General features: G+C 46.4%; 1 protein-coding gene across 10 annotated transcripts in view; it reads left to right on the top strand.

The window, feature by feature from the left end:
• The window catches only part of GGT1 (gamma-glutamyltransferase 1), a 55748-nt gene extending 35073 nt beyond the window's left edge, over positions 1–20675 (top strand). For 7 of the 10 annotated variants that reach the window (XM_085075966.1, XM_085075961.1, XM_085075960.1 and 4 more), the window contains 12 exons: positions 11307–11474; positions 12117–12244; positions 12464–12553; positions 13418–13610; positions 13998–14155; positions 15019–15168; positions 15668–15804; positions 16659–16846; positions 17661–17788; positions 17985–18097; positions 18744–18857; positions 19841–20675. In XM_085075966.1, the coding sequence (XP_084932092.1) occupies positions 11311–11474; positions 12117–12244; positions 12464–12553; positions 13418–13610; positions 13998–14155; positions 15019–15168; positions 15668–15804; positions 16659–16846; positions 17661–17788; positions 17985–18097; positions 18744–18857; positions 19841–19984 (1707 nt within the window). In that variant the 5' untranslated portion in view covers positions 11307–11310 and the 3' untranslated portion in view covers positions 19985–20675. Of the gene's footprint in view, positions 1–89; positions 242–3526; positions 3552–9489; positions 10517–11306; positions 11475–12116; positions 12245–12463; positions 12554–13417; positions 13611–13997; positions 14156–15018; positions 15169–15667; positions 15805–16658; positions 16847–17660; positions 17789–17984; positions 18098–18743; positions 18858–19840 lie in introns of those variants that run through there. The other 3 variants (XM_085075964.1, XM_085075967.1, XM_085075958.1) reach the window with 3 other exon arrangements.
• The last annotated feature ends 760 nt before the right edge of the window (positions 20676–21435 follow it).

The following is a 21435-nucleotide window of genomic DNA, read 5'->3' as shown; positions in this document are numbered from 1 at the left end:
AAGGGTGGCATGCCTTTAGTGCTCAAAGATAGGGCTTCATTGCATCAGCCTCCCCTTCTGACCACTCCCATATATGAAGCCTTGCTGCCACTCAGCTCTGTGTGACCAGTCTTGTTTTTGGAGTCCCTGCTTCTGGGAACTCTTGAGGAATAAGGGTCAAGAGAGCCAGGCAGAAGCGCCTTCTTTTGGTGTCACTGGCTGAAGGTGAACTGCATCCAGGGAGAACAGAACTTTTAAAGTAGTGAGTAAACAGTGTGATTTTCTCTTATCGTCTCCATATTTTGGTTGGATTGGGGTGTGAAATAGAGGAGTTGTTTCTTTGCCTTTATTGCGTACCTGTCCAGCTCATTAATCCTACTTTATTAAAGAGTACCTTTGTTTCATAAGCATTCAGGCTCAGGTTTGAAGAGGAAGTGTTTTTCTTTTGCAGGGATTGACAGGACTGGATCTACTGTGTTAACTTTGTTGACTGTGTTGCTGTAGTTAGTGAAGGCAGCATGGTCTCTGTCCAGGCAACCTGAATAGCAGCTGAGTCACCCCTCAGGGGAGCTGCTGTGGCTTGATAGGGTCAGCAGTACATGAGCTGATGGCTTCAAGAAGGATTGGGGCTTCTGACAGGCTGAGATCAGAGAAAGGAGCTGGGAGTCTAGTGACCTAGGATCTCAGTCCCATCACTGGGGAAGACATTGCACCTCTGCATGACCCATCCAGCCCTTTGAGGGTACTGTCTACCACCCAAGCTGTTGTTGATCTTCGCTCCTTCTTGGGTTGAAAAGGTCTATGGAAAGGTTGTTGCAGGGTCATTGAACTGAGTGTCAATTTGACCCTGGTTTTGTGGGCAGTGTAAGTGACATGGCTTGCTGATAAGAGAAGTGCTGTTTTAGCAACCTGACACAGCAAAGACTACCAAAATGACCAGAGAGGTCAGAATTACACAAACACAGGAAGGCAGATTTCGTGGGATCCTAAAGATGAGAAATTCTTACTTCAGTCCATGTCCCTCTGACAAGTGGTGCTCTTCAGAGAAAGCAAGGTCTAAGAAGTCGGCTGAAATCCATAGATCTTGGATACCTCTTCATTCCGTGTCATTCTGTGCTTCTAAGTAGAAACCTGAAAAATGTAAGCCCTGTTGAGGTGGAAGGCCAAGCACTGGCAAGTTTCTTACCGGCTACCAAGGGGAATGGCCAGGAAGCAGGTGCAGAGCCAGAAAAGCTGCAGGGACAATGGGATGATGCTGAGGGTGGGATCCAGAAGCAGAGTGGAAGGGCAATGAGGTAGGAGAGAGCAGAGCTCCTGATGCAGAGCAGGCAGAGCACTCAACAGAGCACAGGTCAGGGGATCACTCATATATGGGGAAACTGGCCTGTGAAGCAGAATTAAATACCCTGAAATAAATCAAGCTGTCCAGTCCAAATTTAATCTTTTGTAAAAAAAAAAAATCTGTTGCAAAGAACTATCAAGAGCAACTGTATTTGTGTGAAAATTAATAGATTCTGCCCAGTAAAGTGAATAGACACATGAAAGATGAGAACAGCACCTGGGAGACTCTGTGCTCATTACCAGAACAAAAAGAAAGTCCCTCTCCTGTGTGTGTTTGAAAAACAAAGACCTGCTCTAGCCTGGAGCCTTTCTAACATGTCAGAGGTGGGCTCTCAAGGAGCATGACTTTTCTCTCTAATCCAGGACAAGGTCCTGGTCCTGGTCTACATTTCCTGATCCAGCTGTCCATAGCAAACAGGAGCGAGATCAGGAAATCAAATGCTATTCAAACCAGCTCTGTGGTAATTAAAACACTCATCTACCTGTAGAGTCTTGATTTGGCAAAGGCAGGTGAATTTAAGCAGGTGGCTACAAACTTTTTTCAGTTGTAAACTGAGCTCTTTTCCAGCTTCAGCTGAAGTCTGTGAAACCTCTTCAGTGAATGCAGTCTTGAGTTCATTTATTATAATTGGAATCCAGGGTTCTCGGTGGCCTCACCCACCCATCCAGATGCTCTACAGTCCATAAAATACATAGTTACCTGCTATGGCAGGTATAACATTGCATAAATGTTATTGCTATGGCAATAACATTACATAAACCTTTCTGCAGAGCACCAAGAAAGCCTGAACTTCATCTGTGATTTGGGAGTTTCAATGTGCATGTGAAGGACAGGTCCAACCAAGTGCAGCAGTCAGGAGAGGCTGGGGAAAACCTCTAGCCTTGAGAGAGAGGGCATTGTTCATTTTTTGCCCTTCAGCTTCCCCTTTTACAGTTCTTTCACCTTTTCTGTCCTCTAATCTTCGTTCATTTATTTTGTCCTCCTTTATTCCCACTTTCTCTGTTTTCCCCTTCCAGCAGTTTAGGTTTTCTTCTTTCCCTGTGTCATTTCCTCTTCTTTCTCGTCTCCATCAGCCCTGTCCCTTTTATTCAGGGATGGTGAGGTTGAGGGGAAGCCATGTGGGACTGTATTGCTGAGCTCATTGCTGGCTGCTGGGGGAAAGGCAGACCTCTTAGCTGCAAGAACACAGTCCCTTTGGTGGCCTGGCAGAGAGGCTTTGCAAAGATTAAAGGGCTTTGTAAAGCTGGTAGATAAATGGTACAGATTGATGTAGGTTTTGGAAACGGCAGAGCTTGACGTAAAATTAATGAGTAAGACTGAGACTAGGTAGCAGAGAGATAAAATTGAGAAAAGGTGATGAAAGAAGGCAGAACTTGGACAGAGGACGGCCACCCTTTCCTGGAACGGAGGAGCAGTAGAGTTGCTTCTACAACAGCAATCCACATCCTCCAGCCACTGAGGAGCTCCAGCAGCTCACACAGCACTGTCCCAGCAAGGCTGCTGCAGCTGCCTCTGGGGTAAGAAGGATAGAAACAGAAGTGGTTAACCAGTTTGGTTGGCAGGAAAGGGTTATTAAACCTCCCTGCTTACCAGTTATCTTCCAATTGCTTACCTTTGCCCCAGGGAAGAAGAGTGTGCACCTGAGGGTGATAATGGGAAAACAGATCTGTAAAATGAAAGCATGTGGGTTTAGTGGGTTGCTCCATTTGAGCAGCTGAGTTACAGTGAAAGCAACTCTCACTGGAAGGGAAGGAGGTGCTTTGGGTGTGGACAAACATCTACTTCTTTATTTTCAGCTCTGAAAGTCAGCTTTTGTGTCCCTGCTCTTAGTCAACTTGACCTCTTGCACACAAGGCAACTTTTCCAGTTTTAAAGTACCTTTTCTCTAAGAGTCTCACCTAGTGACTTTTCAGGGCTTTTTCTGTAGTAATCTCTTTTTTGAATCAGTTTCTTAGGTCATATTTAGCTTAAATTAGAATCGTCTGCTGAGCATACAGTTGGTACTTAGCTTCCACTGGTTGCCCTCGTCATGGAAGAGTAGAGCAAAGGGTCAAAAAGGGAACTATTATTTAGCAGGAAGAAGCATCACATGCTTATTAACATCTCTGTGTTAGTGGGCACTCGAGATACTATTTTTGATGCTCATGTTCAGGTATTATTGGATTGCAACATTGCTCTGTTAGAGGGGAAAGACTTCCTCGTGGGAAAAATAGCTAACCTGCAACCAGAGGTAAACCTAAGCTACAAAATCTTATAACAGTGTCTATTCCAATAATGCATCAGGATGTTAAAACACTGGGAAATGGGAGGCATTGGGTTGCATGTTCTGCCATAAAAAAGATAAGTAGATGTGGTCTGTGCTCTGTGAGTCATTGCTGGTGTTACTTCATCAATTTCCTATGGAAAAAATCAACAAGGGTGCGGGGAAGAAACAAAAAGAAAAGCTCCCCAGAAGTGCCTCAGGTTGCCTGATGCTTTTCAATATCTGCAAGTTCCATGACAAGAGGTCTGAAGGCATTGGTTCATATGCTGACAGATGCACTCCTGTGTTGCTCAAGTTTCAATGCAATAGCACATGCTATTTTTTGGGGAATATTAAAGATGACCATGCCACGAACATCACAAAAGGAAGGAGGTGGCAAGTCCTTCAGGAGCTATATTTTTCTTTATTTGTACTGGGTTGAGGAGAGCAAGTCAGCAATGCACCTGCATGAAATATGGCCTGCTGTTTGAGGTGTGACTTTGCAGCTTGAAACATGAAAGGCTGAGTTGTAACAGGGCTCTTTATTCTATCAGTGCCTGGACAGAGATACTTGATAATTGCCAAATATTATGTACAGCTGAAATAAGGTAGCTGTGCATAGCACAACCTGTACACAGCAAAGTGTTCACCCTTTGGAACTGCAGGCACTGACTTCAGGTTTCATCATTTTCTCTGACCCTATCCTCAACTCTACTTGTGCATAAGTGAAAGAGTAACTTGCTGAGGAGCATCCAACTTGTTCCAGCTCTGTGCTGGTGAGAACATGCTGAAGATGAGACTTCATTGTCCTTAAAGAAGGACAGAATTTGCTTCGTTTTGGTGGTTTGCTGATATAAACCCTGCCTTTCAGCAGTGGGAGTGAAGAACAGTGGGATAATGATGATTTAGAACTGGGCTTTCTTACAGCCTTTCCATGTCACCTTGCACCCTCTGAGACAAATGTGACAAGGGAGACTCTCTTCTGACATCGACCCACTTCAAGGACATAGCAACTTTAGAACTATGAAAATATTAAGCATAAAAACTGGTACCATCACACCTACAGGGTCAATAAATTAGAAAAGGGTTCTGCTCAGTAGACTGCATCTTAAATTCCCCTATTAATATTAAAGGTGACAGACTGAAAGTGCGGGTCGATTTGTTTGGGGGAAACCTTTCCACTTTATCAGGGGATAGTTGTGTGCTTCTGTCACAGTCTTTTCTGTGGAGCATCATGGGTCTCACATCAATAAATTAGACACAGTGAGAGTGGTGTGTATTAACAGCTGAATATGGCCTGGACTCTGAATATGTACTTCAAACTGGCCAATTGGAACAGCAGATGCATTAAATCCTTCTAAGCTTGCAGGGTATTTTCTGTGCCAGTATCTGCTTTCCAGAAAGCTTCCATTTTTTGCTCAAGATCCCTTGGACAATAGCAGTATAACTGAAGGGGCCTGTGCTCTTGATGCAATGTCTTGAAAGGGGCATTTGAAGTCATCTTTGAAAGATAGGCACAGGCTATATTCCTTCCAAATATCTCAAGGCTGAAAGACTCATGTTTTATACTGATTTTTCCACATGTAAATGTTGAATAGAACTCCTTTTTGTGGCTATTATAGAAAAGAAGATGTATTTTTAGACAGAGAAAATATCACCCAAAAGCTTTTAATCTTGGAACTAGGCCAAACTTTGTTAATGAGTCAGTGCAGTACAGCTACCATCCTTCTGCAGCAAGTGGAGATCTGGTGTACCAAAGGTTGGAGTGGGGCAGAGCGACTGGGCTGGTTTGGAGTTGAGACATTAACCACTTGACTGATCCCCCTAAGTGCAAAGATAGCATCTAATGGTGCTGACTGGCATGCAGGCAGACTTTGCTTCATGCTGTGTTTGCAGAGTGCCTGCTGGCTAAAAGCCTTAAGACAGTGGGCTTGGATCCTCACTGTGCTCGAGTTTCAGGCAAGCTGTGATTTGCTTGTGTTACATTCTGGATGGGCATTCAGCATTTCTGAATGGACATTGAGCTCGTGTTCAAGGGAGGGTCTGGGATTTCTAGCAAGCCATGGACAGAAACAGTGGCATAAGTTTTAGCTGCTGAGTTCATAGAATCCAAGGGCAGTTTGTACAGTTCCTTACTTTGAGTCTGTGTTCTGCTGGGTTTTGTGCTACACTGTTCAACAGCAGGTGAGCTGCAACCTTTGAGCTGCAACTGTGCTTCCAGACTTGGCACAAGCAGGATGTAGGATTGTTGCTTAAAATCCTCAGTAAAGTTCAGTGATGGAGGGCAGGTTTCTTCATCCCTGCCTTCCTGCTCTGCCATCCTTCCTGCCAGAGGGTGCTGCTATGGGAGCAGGCAAGGCCGAGCAGGTATTACATCATCTCACTGCAGCTGGAATACTAATGTGAGCTGAACCTAATACCAGTTAAAGGTGGTGTGGCTGTGATTGCTGCTGGGCAGGTGCATGAGCTGATCAGGTGCCCTTGCACTGCTGGCAGCTGCCCACATTTGGCAGACAGGTTATTCCTAGTGTAATCACAGCTGATTTGAGCAGTGTCTGGGTTTAAGCTGAAGGTACAGACACAAAATCCAGTCTCTCTGTGAACACAAGGGTTTAGGCAAGAGTGGTGTGAGGGTACTTGGCCATGTGGAGACACCACATGTTCAGAATCATAGAATGATTTAGGTTGGAAAAGACCTTTCAGATCATCAAGTCAAACCATTAACCCAGCACTGCCAAATCACCACTAAACCACGTCCCCATGTGCCACATCTCTATATGTCTTTTAAATCCCTCCAGGGGTGGTGACTCCACAACTTTCCAGGGCAGCCTATTCCAATGCCTGACCACCCTTTCAGTGAAGAAATTTTTCCTAACGTCCAATCTAAACCTTCTCTGGTCCATTATAGTTACTCCGTTGCTTAATCAGAACTTCAGAGCTGGCAATGAGGTGAGGAAAAACATTTGTACCACATAGTAACCAAATCCAAGAACACAGAATGATCCTGCTGTTGATAAACAATCTTCATGGATCCTAAAATATGCATTTTAAAAGGTGTGGGTTCTTGACTCTTCACCTAGTCAATGATTACTCCTGCATTCCTCTGGTACTGTGAATTCAAAAATAATGAGTTTCAATGGGTTAATCTCTGTGAACAGAGCAGTACAAATACCAAATAGTACAGTACGAGCTTTGGAGAGCTTTTAAGGGAAGATAAGTGGTTACTGCTACTGCTACTGCTACAAGGATGTTTTGCCTGTAGAAAAAGGTTCACTTCCTGAGAAAAGGACATTCAGAGATCTGTGCAAAAGGACAGGACCAGCTTGCAGTACTCTTAAGAGGTAAGGGAATTACCTTCATTGAGCCATTCCACTCAACCTGAAAGTGCTGTGTGTGATTTCTTATTCAATAGAATATGTGAAAAAGTGACTTTTTAAATAAGCAGATGCAAGCTTGCCAAAAAGAGAATGATAGGACCTGACTAACCAGTCTGAATAAGCTCAGGTCTAATAAACAACTTCTAGTTTAATGACAAAAGAGAACCTGAAAACATCTTTTGCAAGGGTGTAAAATGACCCTTTTTACACCCTTGTAAAAAGGTGTAACTCTCTCCAGAGTTGGGAGAACTGAGCTATTTTGATGAAGCATTTTGACTTTAAATTGGGAGTGACCATAGCTATAATGTTTTTAATGGGTTTATAAAACTTTAATAACTTGCATTTTTGAGACTGAGTTTGCCAGTTGTGGATTTCTGTGAGGTCTTCAACTAGGAAACACAGTGAAAGCCATGTGAAATGGGGAATTCTGCTGTTATTCCACCTTTCTGCATTTTTTTTCCACTTCATAGTTTATGCTGAAGTGTCTTAAAAAAAATTGTTGAATTTGATGCTAAAATCTCTGCAGGAAGATATGAAAGGTTTTTGAGGAAGAAGTTGCTTCAGGAGGAAATTGTGTCTTTCTCAGTGAACTCAGTCGGATCTACATTGGGCAGAATACTACATACCATTAAGCTTCAGAAAAGCCAATGCCTGTGGAGGAGTCACAAACTGTGATCACAAGAGCTCTCTTTGAATCAGAAGAGCTCTCCTTGAGCAGCACCTGAGACCCAGCTGAGCAGCCCCTTCATTCACACACTTTGTGCTCAATTTTATTCTGTGTTGATTATCTCAGCAATAAGTAGGGACCAGTGATCCCCACTGAAGCCTTTCTCCTGAAAATGGATGTGTATCCACACGGGTCTGCAGTGCTGGGATTAACAAAGAGGGCCGTGCTGGTCACTGCACAGGAACCAGCATGGAGGCAACTGTCTGTGAGGAAGGCTTTTAACTGAGTTCAGTGGGGTTGCTGTGTTTTTCCAGGGACTGCTTTGTCCTCCTGCTTCAGGTGGGAGCAGTGCCGATGTCTGGATTTGGAAGCCTCTTTGGGCTTCTTCATGGCTTGGCTGAACCTCTGCTTTAGTTCCCTTATCATGTGCTGCCTGGGGAAAGTAAGGGTTGATGTCCCAAAGCTATTGGCCCAGTAGTGGCTGCTGGGCTGTGAGTGGGAGTACAGGGAACTCTCGGGAGGAGGTGCTGAGCTACGAAGCTGTTGCAAGATGGGTTAAAAGCAGAAACCTGTTGGGTTAAAGTTTGTGGATGCTTCATTTATTGCTTCATTTGGGAACAAAGCAGTGCCTGGAGTCTTTTGTCATCCTCTGGCATCCTGCTGTTCTCTCCCCACTGCTTTCTGGCTGGTACATCTCCTCCTTCTCCTCTTCCAATTCTCCTGGTGCTTTCCCTGACCATGGCAGATTCCTCATTTTTACAAAATGCCCCAGCCCCCTTGGCAGAGACGTCAGACCCTGCATTCCCTGCCTGACACTAACTAGCAACCCCCTGTTGTGCTGGGGTTCTTTTAATTCAAACCCTGTGTCATGTTTAAATAAGGTTGTCCATGTTGTGACCCATCTGAATACAGCTCAATGGGGCTGCTTGTACAAGCATAACTCTGCTTCTTGCTGGTCCTCCCCCTCTCCTAATGTAAACTAAGGTAATCAGGGCTACTTTTTAAATTCCATGGCTAAGACAGGCTATTGGAGCTTTATAACAGTGAGAAATAATTGTATTGCTTTTAATTGCTTTATAACCCCTTTCTCCTGGAGATCTATTGCTGCTGCCAAAGCACTCTGTGCCTGAAGCCAAGCTTCCAAACAGCTGGATTTGGCAGAGATGTGGAAGTTAAAGCCAGCCTTAGCAGACAATAGCTGGGGAGCCAGCTCAGGTGGTGGCCTGCAGCTGCTGCTCCACTCCCAACAATAAATCATAATGGGGACTCAACTCAGAGCCAGGGTTCAAACAGACCATTGGTCCAAAAACTCAGCTGTTCCTGCAGTGTGCCTGCCCAGGGCACAAAGAGTATGGAGCAGTGGGTTGGAGAGTGCATATCTGCAGGCTCCTGATCCATCTCCTGATTTCTGTGCATCAAACCATATGCACATTTGGCTCTGCTGTGCCACAGATGGGAAGGCAGTAAGGGCTGTGCTTCCTTCTAGGCTAAGGAGCTCATGGGAGTTGAGCTAGCAGCAAAGGTGGAGAGGATTATCCTGAGCTGGGTTTGCTCTCTGTACTACTGAAGAAGAGAAAACTGCAGGTCTTGAGCTCGTACATCTGCTGCTTCCTGAGCAGGATCAGTCTGACAGATTGCACAGATACACCTTCATTAAGAACATTCTCTTGGGTGGCAGAGGCCCAGCCCAGAGCACTGTGTGGTGCCACGGTGCAGCACAGGGCAGTGCCCAGAGGTCAGTGTCTCTGCATGGCAGTCTGTGTGTGTTCCTGCCCAGTGGTGCATGTCTTATCCTCACCCCTGGCAGGCCAGGAGCTGTGCCTGAGTCATACGAAGTCAGTTAGAGAGCTTTGTCCAAGGTCTATGCACTCAGAAGGTAGCTCTGAGTGCATAGACACAGCACTGAGCTCTTCTGGGTCATGGGGAAGCTCACAGGTGTGATCCCATTCCAGAAAGAAGGTGAAAGGTGAGAGCAGAGGTAGTACCTGAGATTTTCCCTTCTCTCCTGCTGTCAAAGTAACTTGCCTGATGAGGCAGTAAATCTGCTCTCCAGGAGCTCAGCAGTGAGAGAACCTGCTGTGGAGAAGAGCTGCAGAACCCAGTCCAGGAGCCCACGGGTTAACTCAGCACTACGGGGCTTGAGTCAGCCTGGGCTCACAGGACCGCCCAGCACAGAGCAGCCTTCAGACCAAACAAAGTACCTTCTGCCGAGCTGGGGCACAGATAAAAGATCCCATGGCATTTCTTGTGAGGCCTGGAGGAGACTGCCAGTGCTGAAGCTGAAATCTCTCTGCCAACAAACAAAACTGTCTTTAAACTCTGAGGCTGTGTGTGAGCTATTGTTGGGGACATAATGGCTTCTCTGTTTCCCTCCACAGTCATTGCTCCGCAAACACACCACTGGTCTCTTTTAAAAGTAGTTGAGTGTAAATTAAGTTCTAGAACCTGGAAAGAGGTTGCATCCATTTACTTTTACTACCCTCAGTTGACATTTGTTTACAGAGCAGCACATACAGTAGATTTGCACCTTGGTTTGAGCTGTTTTACCTGGATGGAGATGGGCATCTTTAGTGCTCAGGCTGAGACTCACAGATACAAGGCTTGGATAGCAAATGTGTATCTCCTGGTTTAAGCCAGGGGGTGAGGTTAGGGGGGCCCTGCTTGCTAATCACTCCCCTCTGAAAAAAGTTTTGGTTTGGCTGGCCTGGCCTGTTTCCTCTAGTTAGCTCAGTGCTGGCACACTCACCGCTGCCTAATCCTGCATGTGCAGCTGCTGCAAGGCACTGAGTGCTGCTCTGGCTGCTGGAGTTCACTCTGCTTTGGGCTGCTGGGCATCCACAGTGGGGTTGGTGTGCCCATTCTTCACAATTCCATGGACTGGCTTTTCTCTGAGGATGGCAGATGCTTTGGTAAGGTAAAGGGTGTCTTGGCTATTGTGCAAGTACTGAAGTTGTGGTGCAGCCAAACACAGGGGGAGAGTGGTTCCTGAGGGCAGTGTGATTAATTTAGGTTTGTTTTGCTGGAACAGTCCTGTAATGGAAAAGGAAAAGGGTCAAAGAGTATCTGTTCAAGCTGTATTTGCTGAATTGCCAGTCCCAGCAAGGTGGCAGTGACTCTTCATTTGCTCGGTAGCTCTCAACTCATCTGTGTGTACCCAGAAAGCTCCTTGGCATGCTGTGCTCATTCTCAGATGAGCTGTAGCCCTGTGCAGCCTGAGAGTAGCTGAGTGCAGGGCTGGGACACACGGAGAGCTGAGCACTGGCTGTGGCCCTCTGGAAGTGCCCGGCTCATCAGGAAGGTACTCTGGCCAAGGGCCCCAGAGAGGAGGGGGTGCTGTGCTCACAGTGGGCTGTGCCAAACAGCTTTTTCCAAGGTTGCTTCCTAATGACTACGATGTGTTTTGCACTGGTCCTTGACAACCTTCCAGACAGACACTCCTCCACAGACATGGAATTTAAAAGCAGATTATGTAAAGTTAAACTTCTAAAAAATTTAACTTCATCTTCTGAAGATGATGTCAGTCATGACTAACACCCCTTGTGTTCTGCTCCTTGGATTTCCCTTCTCACCTCTGCATCTGGAGGTTTTCCAGTGTATGATGTTACCTGCCTGCTGCAAGGCGGGTTCTTACCTTAGTTGCTGGCTTGAGGATATGAAAGGAGGTAGCAGCAGGGCTGATAATCCTGTCTCTTCCCACAGGAAGATGAAGACACGCTGTGTGGTGGTGACAGCAGTGACCGGAGCCCTGCTGGGGCTCATCTTGTTCCTGGGACTCTTCTTCGGATTGCGCTCAGGCACAGGGGATGCACACATATACAAGAGGGCAGCTGTGGCCACCGATGCGGGGCAGTGCTCCATCATTGGAAGGTACCTGCTAATTGTGCCGTGACTCTCATTAGCTCTGACAGCCCTTGCGTGAGACAGAACTCTTGCTTCCTGATGTACAGGTGCAATCCTGGCAGTTGCCCAGCAGGGATAATCAATGCCTAACCTCCCTGGAGAAAGAGGAGATCCTAATAAACCCCAGGCTTTTTCCATGCCTGACCAGCTTTGCTGCAGTTGCTCACAGACAACGTAGCGGGCAAAGAGTCCTTGGATCCGTGAGCAATGAGAACAAGAATTGTCTTTGTGGCTCCTTTTAAAAAACATTTATTGATATATTGTCCTGTTCTAGTCTCAAGTGCTGCAGATTTAAGGCTCCTCAGAAAACAGTCATTTCTCATGTGTAATGAGTGTGTGTGGAATGTCTGTCCCCACATGTACTCTCTCACATCTCAGTGTTTTCAAGCTGCTTTAGATGTGTCTCTGATGTGGGCTGATCTGGTCTGCACATACACCTTTAGGGTCTGTTCTCTCTGGTGACAGAAGCTCAAAACTTCCTATTCCTGAGGAATGCATAGACTGGGTGTGGACAAAAGTGCATTAGAGAACCTGTCATAGCTGCTCTGATGAGATGCATGCACTGCTCACAGGGAGCTCTAAAATGTCACCTTCCCTTCTGCTGCACAGGGACATCCTCAAGCAAGGAGGATCAGCAGTGGATGCTGCGATTGCAGCCCTGCTTTGTGTAGGACTCATGAACGCTCACAGCATGGGCATTGGAGGGGGCCTCTTCTTTACCATTTACAGCAGCACAGGTAAGGGCCATACACAGCTGGAACAGTTTGAGAGCTTTATCTAAGGCAGGAGATTTATCCTACCTGAGAGAAGGTAAACGACTGATGCTCACAGCCTCTGGGGGAATATCCTCAAAATGATTGCCGAAAAACTCACATTGATCAGAGTCCTTCAGCAGAGACCATGCCTGTGTGCTGAGTCCAGAGCTAAACATCATCTTCCTTGCTCTGTCATTAAAGGAAAAGTGGAAATCATTAATGCAAGAGAGGTGGCTCCAAAAAACGCATCGGAGGACATGTTTGGGAACAACACACAGCTCTCTCTGAAAGGTATGGCAAAGGCTGTTTCACTGCTTTGGGGGGGACCACATAGCTCCAACCTTAGCTGCTGTGAGCACATATAAATTAAGAACATTTCTTATGGTTAGGTTATTTCCTATCTACAGGATTTGTCACCTAGAAATGTCCTCTACTTTACACAATTTGCAAACTCAGTCCTGACAAAGAAGCTAAAAACAATGCCCTTTAAATTAGCCAGGGACGCCAGCACTTTCTGCTTTTCATTTCATGAAAATGCAGGTGAATGCAAAGTGCTGAGTATGACCTGTTCTATATGTGCCATCTTTCCACCTCTTTGAATAAATCTTTGTGTGGATCATCACCTTGGTTTTTGTCAGTTCAGATGTCCTCCCTAAATGGATGTTGTGGTGGCTTCAACTACTGGCTTGGGGTTTGAGCACTGTGTTGAACTTCTGAGAGATACCAATGAAAACCTGAGTGAAGCAAACTGCTGCATCACTGTGCAGTGTAGGAATCAACCTGTTCCTATTGTAGTTACAATGCTGCAACAAAGTTTTTGGCTTTAGTATGTCACAGTCTGTGTCCTCTCGCCGTGATAGCTTCTGTGTTCTGAGCAGCTTTGCTCTGGTAAAGAGCCTACTGAGGGGAAATGACCTTAAAACTAGAGTTACCAGCAAGAGGACAAAGGTGTTCCAGCAGTCCACACGACATAGGCACAAATGTCAGACCAAATAATTCTGTTAATTCTGCTAATTCTCACAAGCTGATCTGGTCATGGTACACACAAGCCCTGCCTAAAACCAGGGCTGGCAGAGACGCCTGCTCTGCTTCCTGCTCCATCGACCATTTCCTTTTCTTGCTGTGGAAAACTGACACATTCCTTTTCTGCTCCAGGAGGGCTGTCCATTGCTGTTCCAGGAGAAATCCGTGGCTATGAGCTGGCTCACAAACGTCATGGCAAACTGGCATGGAAAGACCTGTTTCAGCCCAGTATCAAGTTGGCAAGAGAAGGATTCCCTGTTGGGAAAGGCCTTGCTGCAGCCATCAAATCAAAAGAGGAGGCAATTGAAAGCAATCCCTTGCTGTGGTAGGTAGAGCAGCTGCTGTTCTGTGCAGAGAAATTTGGGGTGGCTGCATCCTACCCACAAAGTCCCTGTGTGTGTGTAATGTCTTTGTGCGGAGCGTGCCTCCCCTCCAATAACCACACTCACTTTGCCTGCCAGTGTCACTGCAGGCATCTGAAGGTGCTAAATCATGGGGACACGTTCAGGAATGTTCAGTCCTGACCTTTGAAGGGAGATAAATTCTACTCTTGAAGTCTATTTGCCTGAACAAAGGTGGAATTAGAGTACATGCTGGCATGAATCTGCTACATGGCAATGTGTTTTCTGAAACACTAGCTTTTCCTTGTGCTGTAAGTGCACCAAGCTAATGTCTCCCAGACCCAATCTTCTCAATCTCCTTTCTCTTTTAGTGAAGTGTTCTGCAGAGGAGGGAAAATTCTGCAGGAGGGAGAAACCATCAAGATGCCCAAACTGGCCAGTACCTATGAGACTATAGCCACAGAAGGAGCAGATGCCTTTTACACAGGAAGCCTGGCAAAGCAGATCATTGCTGACATCCACAGCGTAGGTGAGAAGCAAGACATCTGTCCCAAGCAGCAGGAGTGGCCGGACAGCTCAGAGCCCAGGGAGGAGCCAGTGACCTGCACAAGCCTCGGGAGGGGTCAAGCCTGAAATGCTGCCTCTGAGATCTGTGGCAACAGGACACCTAAAAGCGCTTTAACAGATGTGTTTGAAACTCAGTCAGAAATGGAGAGTGTTCACTGTGCATTTCGGTACCACAGAGCCTCCCAAGCCTGTGCAGTTCTGGCTGTAGCTGAGTAGATACAGGCTGTTCACAGAGCCTGAATCCAACGAGTTCCTACCTAAAACATTACATACATGGTGGTCCTGTGAACTCTGAGCTGTTTGATCTCTCAGTACCACTAGATGGTGGCAGTATCCTGTCCTCACCAGCCAGCACCGGCTAGCTTGGTGAACCTCCTGTTAGTCATTTACTGGCTTCATTTGTGGTGGGTAATTACTTACTGTCTTCCCTCTTCAGATAAGAAAGGTGATGGAACACTCAAATTATTCCACCTACCACAAAGCGTCTGCACCCAAAACTATGCCCTCCTCCTGTAAACAGGATTCTTAAGGATGTTTTGTAGCCTGACACTGCTGGTGTCCTTTGTAAAAGAAGATAGGATCACCAGTGTTTTGGCTGCTGTAGATCAGCCTGACTTCATGCTTAGACTATCTGAACCTGAGATGGATCTATCAAGGAATAAATTCATCTCATGGGCACACATCTTTGCTTTCTTTACCTTGTTGCTTTTTGGATTTTTCCATGTTCCCTCCTGTCCTTGCTATGATTCATGGTGATGGAGTATGACCTCCTCGTTGCACCAGAGATCACATAAACCCACATCTCCAGCATCCTTCTCTTTCCAGGGGGGATTGTCACATTGGAAGACCTGCGGGACTACAATGCAACAGTGATCGAGGACCCCATACAGATCAAACTCGGGGAGTTCACCCTCTACACACCCAGTGCCCCCCTAAGTGGCCCAGTTCTGGCCCTCATTTTCAACATATTGAAAGGTGAGAGTGCCACGGAGCCATGCCCCACAGGCAGCAGGAGCTGGGAGAGCTCCAAAGACATCACCTTTTTTGGGGAAGCAAGGCCTCCCTTGATAGCCCTCCAGCAGGTGAGAAGTCTGAGACCCCTGGAGAGATCAGAGATGCAGAAACATTCCTCTTCTGCTGTCACCTCAGGGATGTTGCCTTCCTACCTGAAACACAGGTGCAAGGGGAAAATTATTCTCCTGATATAGGAACTTCCGTGGTACTTGCATGGGTAGAGCCTAACATGTACTTGAGGCTTCTTTGGAAAACACCTTTGCAAGTACAAATTCTGCTGGCGACTCCCACAGTGCTCAAAACTACCAGAGCTCCAGTGTTCTCCATGTGAAGATTAGGACAGTCCAGTGACTGCCTCTCTGTAGAGACTGGGCTTCAAAGTTATACATTTGACACAGGTGCATTAGCAGTCCATTGACCCCGTGCTTTGTGTTCACAGTTGTTTGTCTTGTGTTGCCAGGATATAATTTCTCTGCTGCCAGCATCAAAACTGTGGAGGAGAAAGGTCTGACCTACCACCGCATTTTGGAGGCCTTTCGCTTTGCCTATGCCAAGAGGACTTTGCTGGGAGACCCAAAATTTGTCAACATTACAGAGGTACCTGGCAAAAGCCTTTTCTTTCTGCAGCACCAAAGATGACTGGAACATGGCTTAAAGTTTTTGGGTGACTCAACTTTGTTAGGCATGCTTTGTGCCACTTGCTACTGACAGGCACTGAAATAGCTCTGAGGCAAAAAGTGACATCCTATGTGGCTCATGGCTGAGCTGTTAGAGCTGTAAATGGAGGCAACCTTCCTGTTGTACGGAAAAGCAAACTCCTCAATTCACCAGGAGAGTTTGAGGACGTTTAGGTCTAATCCTGCCTGATTTTATAGTGTTTGAAGCATTATTCACTATATGACATTCCTTAGATCCATAGGGATCCTTGTGGATTTCTATCCAGAGTCGTGCCTGTAGTAAAATGAATTGGAAGGAGTGAGACAGAAATTCTGCTATTCCCAACCTAACATTTTGGGCTTTTACTTCTGTGCCTGCCAAAGCAGCAGACTCTGAGCCCAGCCCAGCTTGATGAACACAGATTTTCACCTTACAGAGCCCTGGTCAGAGCTTGCCTTGGCCTTGTCCTCTCAGTCCAATACTGCTCCTTGCATCTCTGAAACAAGTGTAGCCCTGCTTGCCTTACAGCAGTGTGGAGGCAGCTTTCCATAGCACTAATAATGGGTGCTGATTAACTTCTACACAAAGGGGTGACTGTAACAGCTGCCTCTGTGATTGCTTAAAATGCTTTTCTGGTACAATGTCTATCTTCCAAGAAGGAAAGCCCCTGGGGGAAAATTGTAGCCTCACTGCTGGGATTTGCCACTGGTTCTGTGGTGTGAAGTATTGGATATCAGCCTCATAACTACATGTCTCTTAATCTGCTGAGTAACTGCATTGGATTTCTCTGACAGGCAATCAGAAATATGACATCTGAGTTCTTTGCGGATGGTCTCCGGAGGAAAATCACAGACAACACCTCCCATCCAGTTGACTACTATGAGCCTGTGTATTACACTGGAGACAATGCCGGTACATCCCACATCTCCATTGTGGCTGATGATGGCAGTGCTGTGTCCGCCACCAGCACCATCAACCAATAGTATGAGCTCAGACATTCCTTCCCTGTAGGCCTTTGCCATCTTCCTAGTGCTGGTTCTGGGGTTGGTATCTAACACCACTGAGCTGTCACCTCTGGGGCGGGGTAGGGGTCAGTAGTGCTGGTGATGGCACTTCTGCTGAGCTGGCAGGTCAGTGCTCAACACTGAGGCCTCGTGGTTGTGTCAGAGGACAAGATGTGTCCTCTCTCGTGTTGAATTCCTTCACCAAGACAACATTCACTGCATCTGGATCTTCTCAGAAGCAGACCTATTGCTGCTGGTTCTGATTTCCCAGGCTTTTGGAAAGAATTTGAGCTAATACAGCTGGCCTGGAAGCACAGTGTTTGGCTTTGAGTGCTGTCAGAAAGAGCTGTGTTCGCACATATGGCCTGGTGCCAGGGTGTGAAGCTTATTTTTATCCATGGAAAATGTCTCCAGCTTGACACATCTACACAAATGCCCAGTCATTCCCAAATGTGCCAGCCTTTGAGCTGTGCTGCCTCTGAATGGAGTGTAGTACTGCCCACCTGGAAGGGGAAGTAGTTGTACTTAGATGCTGTACTGGTTTTCCCCATTGGATCCTCTCAGGGAAGCAGTAGGAAGGGCTCTGGACTACCTTTCCTCTGTGTGTAGCTGTGTACTCATGGTATTAACTGCTTCCTTCCCCCCTAGGGGTGACAGAAAGTCCTTTACAATGGGAGGGAGTGGAGAGTTGCTCCAATCAAATGCTAGGTTTCACATTGCAGTAAATTCAGCTGAAGCTCCTCCTAGATTTGCTGTGGTTTTGACATGTCTTTGACAACTTATTTTCTCCAGTTTTGGCTCTGATGTACGATCCAATGTGAGTGGAATCATATTTAATGATGAAATGGATGACTTCAGCTCACCTTACATAATCAATGGATTTGGGATCCCTCCTTCTCCAGCAAATTTCATAGCTCCAGGTAGCTGTAAACTACCTTCCTGACTCAGTCTTTTGGCTGCGTTGTGCACGCTCACACTGCAGCATCTGTGCCATGGGACACAGGTGTGGGACCTGCAGGGGACAGGGATCTGGGTTTAGGCATGGACAAGGAGCTGGAGATTTGGGAGCTGCAGGTGGAAAGCTGAGCCTCTGTGTTGCATCTGTGTCCCCAACAGGTAAACAGCCAATGTCCTCTATGTGCCCCTCCATTCTGGTGGATAAAATGAAAAAGGTCAGGATGGTGGTCGGTGCTTCTGGAGGAACAAAAATAACTACAGCAACAGCACTGGTATGTGATGGTGTGGGCAAATGGGGAACAAGATGAGGCAAAATGGGAGAGGCAGCATTTGTGGGGACTCCTCTCTGCACCTGTGATAGGATCATGTCTGTGGCTCCCTCCTGGGGGCCAGGGGCTTGAAAAGGAGGTTGCCTGGCATTCTGAGGGCCACACCTCCAACACCAACTCCTGTCAGAGCTATAAAGGGTCTGCTATTAAATTACCTCCTTCAGTGACTCCAGGTAGAATTTGGCAAGTTGTTCTTACCACTTGCAGAAGATTTGTGATTTCAGATTGGCTTTGAGTTCTGTTCTCTGGACCTTCACAAACCTATTCATCCAGTTTAGAGCCATTCCCATCCAACATCCCAAACTTTGGATGAAAGTCACACAGAGAAGCTAAATAAGAACTCAGCTCAGGCATGGTGGGAATGGTTTCTTTGTGTGGGAATCCTCCTAAGCATATAGAAGCTGACTGGCTGCAATGTACCTGTGTTTTGCTTAGCCAAGAGAAGAAGCACTGAAAGCCACATAAACTAGAAATGGTACCTTTCATGTGCTCTGATGAACATCCTTGGGGCATCTCTGCCTGTGTGGCTACAAGGGTCAGACCTCTTTGAAGACAAGTAATTAACATTAAGGCTTTTTGCTTCTCACAGACAATCATGAATTCCATCTGGTTTGGTTACGATGTGAAGAAAGCAGTGGAAGAGCCCCGAATTCACGATCAGCTGTTTCCCAATGTCACAGAGCTTGAGCTGCAAATAGAGGAGGTTGGTCTCACTAGAGCCTGGGGTGCACATGAATTTGTGTGGGCTGGGTTCCTAGTGCTGGGAAGGCAAGCACTGTGGAAAATCATGAGGTTTGGCCAAATGTTCCTAGGTGAGCAGTAGTAAAGCTGGTCCAGGTCTAGTGCTGGGTCACAATGAGCTGTTCAAAGTGTACCTTTAGTCTCACAGGTGTGAAGCCAGTGCATTGACAAGTGACTTGCATCTGAAACTGAGCATCTGCTTGCAGTGATGTTTGGCTCAAAGGACTTGCAAAACAGCAAACCACATCAGGGCCCAGACCATCCAGCAGTCTAAATCCAGTCAGTCTCAATGAACTCTCGTCCTGTTGTGTAATCTCATTATGAATCTGGAAGGCCTGGCCCGGAGCTAGTGAGGTGGGATGCACAGTAGAGATCTCAGCACAGTACTGTCAGTCTGAGAGCTGATGGCAAGGTCTGCCTCGCTCTGCAGACCACTCAGCTGAGATGGCAGCTTCATTCACCCTGAGAAACTACACGTCCCAGAGGCCTGAGACAGCTGCAGGCTTTGTACATATCTAGTCCTGTGCCTCTGTATTTGGGAAAACACTCCTACATGATGCAGTTTTCTTACCAAACTATGCATAAGTTCCCCTGTTAATAAGCTTCTTATGAAGGTAACAGCTGAGATATCTGCCACCACTGAGGAAGATGACCTGCTCTCTACAAGTCCTGTGTTTTCCACCACTGCCAAACAGTTAGTGTGTGAATATCTGTGACCAAGAATAGTGTTGGTAGCCTACAGTGAGCACCACAAATACCACATCTTCTGAATTCCACTTCTTCAAAAGCAGGGCATCCTGGAAAGCAAAGGGAAGAGGAACATGTAGATTTAACCCTACCTGACACAGGCACTGAGCACTTGGTGGTTGTGGGGGATGTAGGTCGCAGCCTGCAGCACATCTGCAGTTTCCCTCTTGCACTGTGCTCACCTGTTGTGCATTGCAGGGCATAGAGGAGCAGCTGAAGAAGAGGAAGCACGACACAATGCGGGTGAGCGGCGGCGCGGTGGTGCAGGCCATCCTCAGAACAGAGCGCGGATGGGCTGCAGCCTCCGACTCACGGAAAGGGGGCTTCCCTGCAGGATACTGACCTGGCTCGGCTCCTTTATTCACTGGTCTAGTGACACCAAGGTGTGTTTGGGGGGAAGATCCTTTAGATCTGCAACTCAGGGACTTCTCACAGGAAAGAGAACACATTTACCTGTGATTCTGTTGACGGAACTGGGACAGTTCTCTACAGCCATGACCGAAGTGCCTCATGCCACAGCCGTCTGTTAAGACAGGCACGTCCACCAGGACGTGCAGTACTTACTTGAAGAGTCTGTTCTGCCTTGAAGAGTTTGTTCCCTGCCTCCTCTCCATCCCGTGAAGACAGATTGGGTGCCCGGTTTCTGCAGAAAGTCCAGCTCACTCAAGCTGCAGGAAGCATTTCCCCTGCATAGTGTCAGCTACCAGGAATGTCCCTGTCATGGTTAGAGAAGATATTTGTTTCCTGTTGAGTAGGTGGGAATTACAGGACTCTGGGGACTGGGTTTTCTAAGTTACAAGCTAATAGATCTGTGCCATAGCAGGAAGCCCAGCTCTAGACTGGGATAAGCCAAACTCACCACTCAGTTAACAAATGATGTTTCTGCATTTCACCCAGGTGAATATTGGAGATGAGTGAGTCAATGGGGAAATGGCTTAAAACTTTTTTATATTTCTGTTGAGAAGGTCTAAAGGGAAGATGTTACCTGTAAAACTCTGAGCACAACTAAAATAAATAAATATGGAGTCACACATTTTCCTTGCCTGCACAGTTGCTGCGAAAAGGGATGGTGAGAGTCTGTGTGAAAGAAGCTCTTCTGAGATTTTTGTCTTTTCTTTACTGCTTTGATGAAGTAATGAGTAAACAATAATAGTTACATATTCAAAACAAGCCTGTTTTCTCCACTTTGCTTTTTATCACATCGTACTCCAGGTGTGAAATACGAGTTTGGGGAAATGAAACTTCTAAAAAAGGGCATGCTGCAGCTACTCTTGTTTGAGGGTAAGTTACCATTAACCAGACTGTCAGTGACCTCTCAGAAATCCGTCTGATGTGGTGTAGCTGAGAGTGTCTGTACCTGCATGAGGGGGTTTGGTGTTCACCTGCCAACATGGACAAATACATGACATCACATCACATAAACTTAGCCTAAGATCAAAACCAAATGATCTAGGATGATGTCAATCTCTAGTGGTGTTTATGAAATGCTTGATACACCAGTGCCAGTAACTTAACTAATCTATTTGGCTTGTTGAACCTTCCTGTCAGTTTATAAGAACCTTAAAATACAGAAGAGAAAATCAAAGGCTCCAGTTTTAGGCATCATGCACCCTCTCTTTCATAGAAGTGTCTGGAACTGAGGAGAGCCCAGTTTCACAGAATAAAGTGACAGCTAGATGATGCATAAGTCACAGTCATGACTTGGACGTATGTATTTGCTCATAGCATTTGAGCCAAATCAGTGGCTTTTACCAAACATGCCCTGGGGTATGCTCTGGCTCATTTTCCTGAGC

This window comes from Lichenostomus cassidix, chromosome 15 (genome assembly GCF_008360975.1).
Source record: "Lichenostomus cassidix isolate B80296 chromosome 15, HeHo_3.0, whole genome shotgun sequence".
Lineage (NCBI taxonomy): Eukaryota > Metazoa > Chordata > Aves > Passeriformes > Meliphagidae > Lichenostomus > Lichenostomus cassidix.
This window is presented reverse-complemented; position numbering and strand designations above follow the sequence as displayed.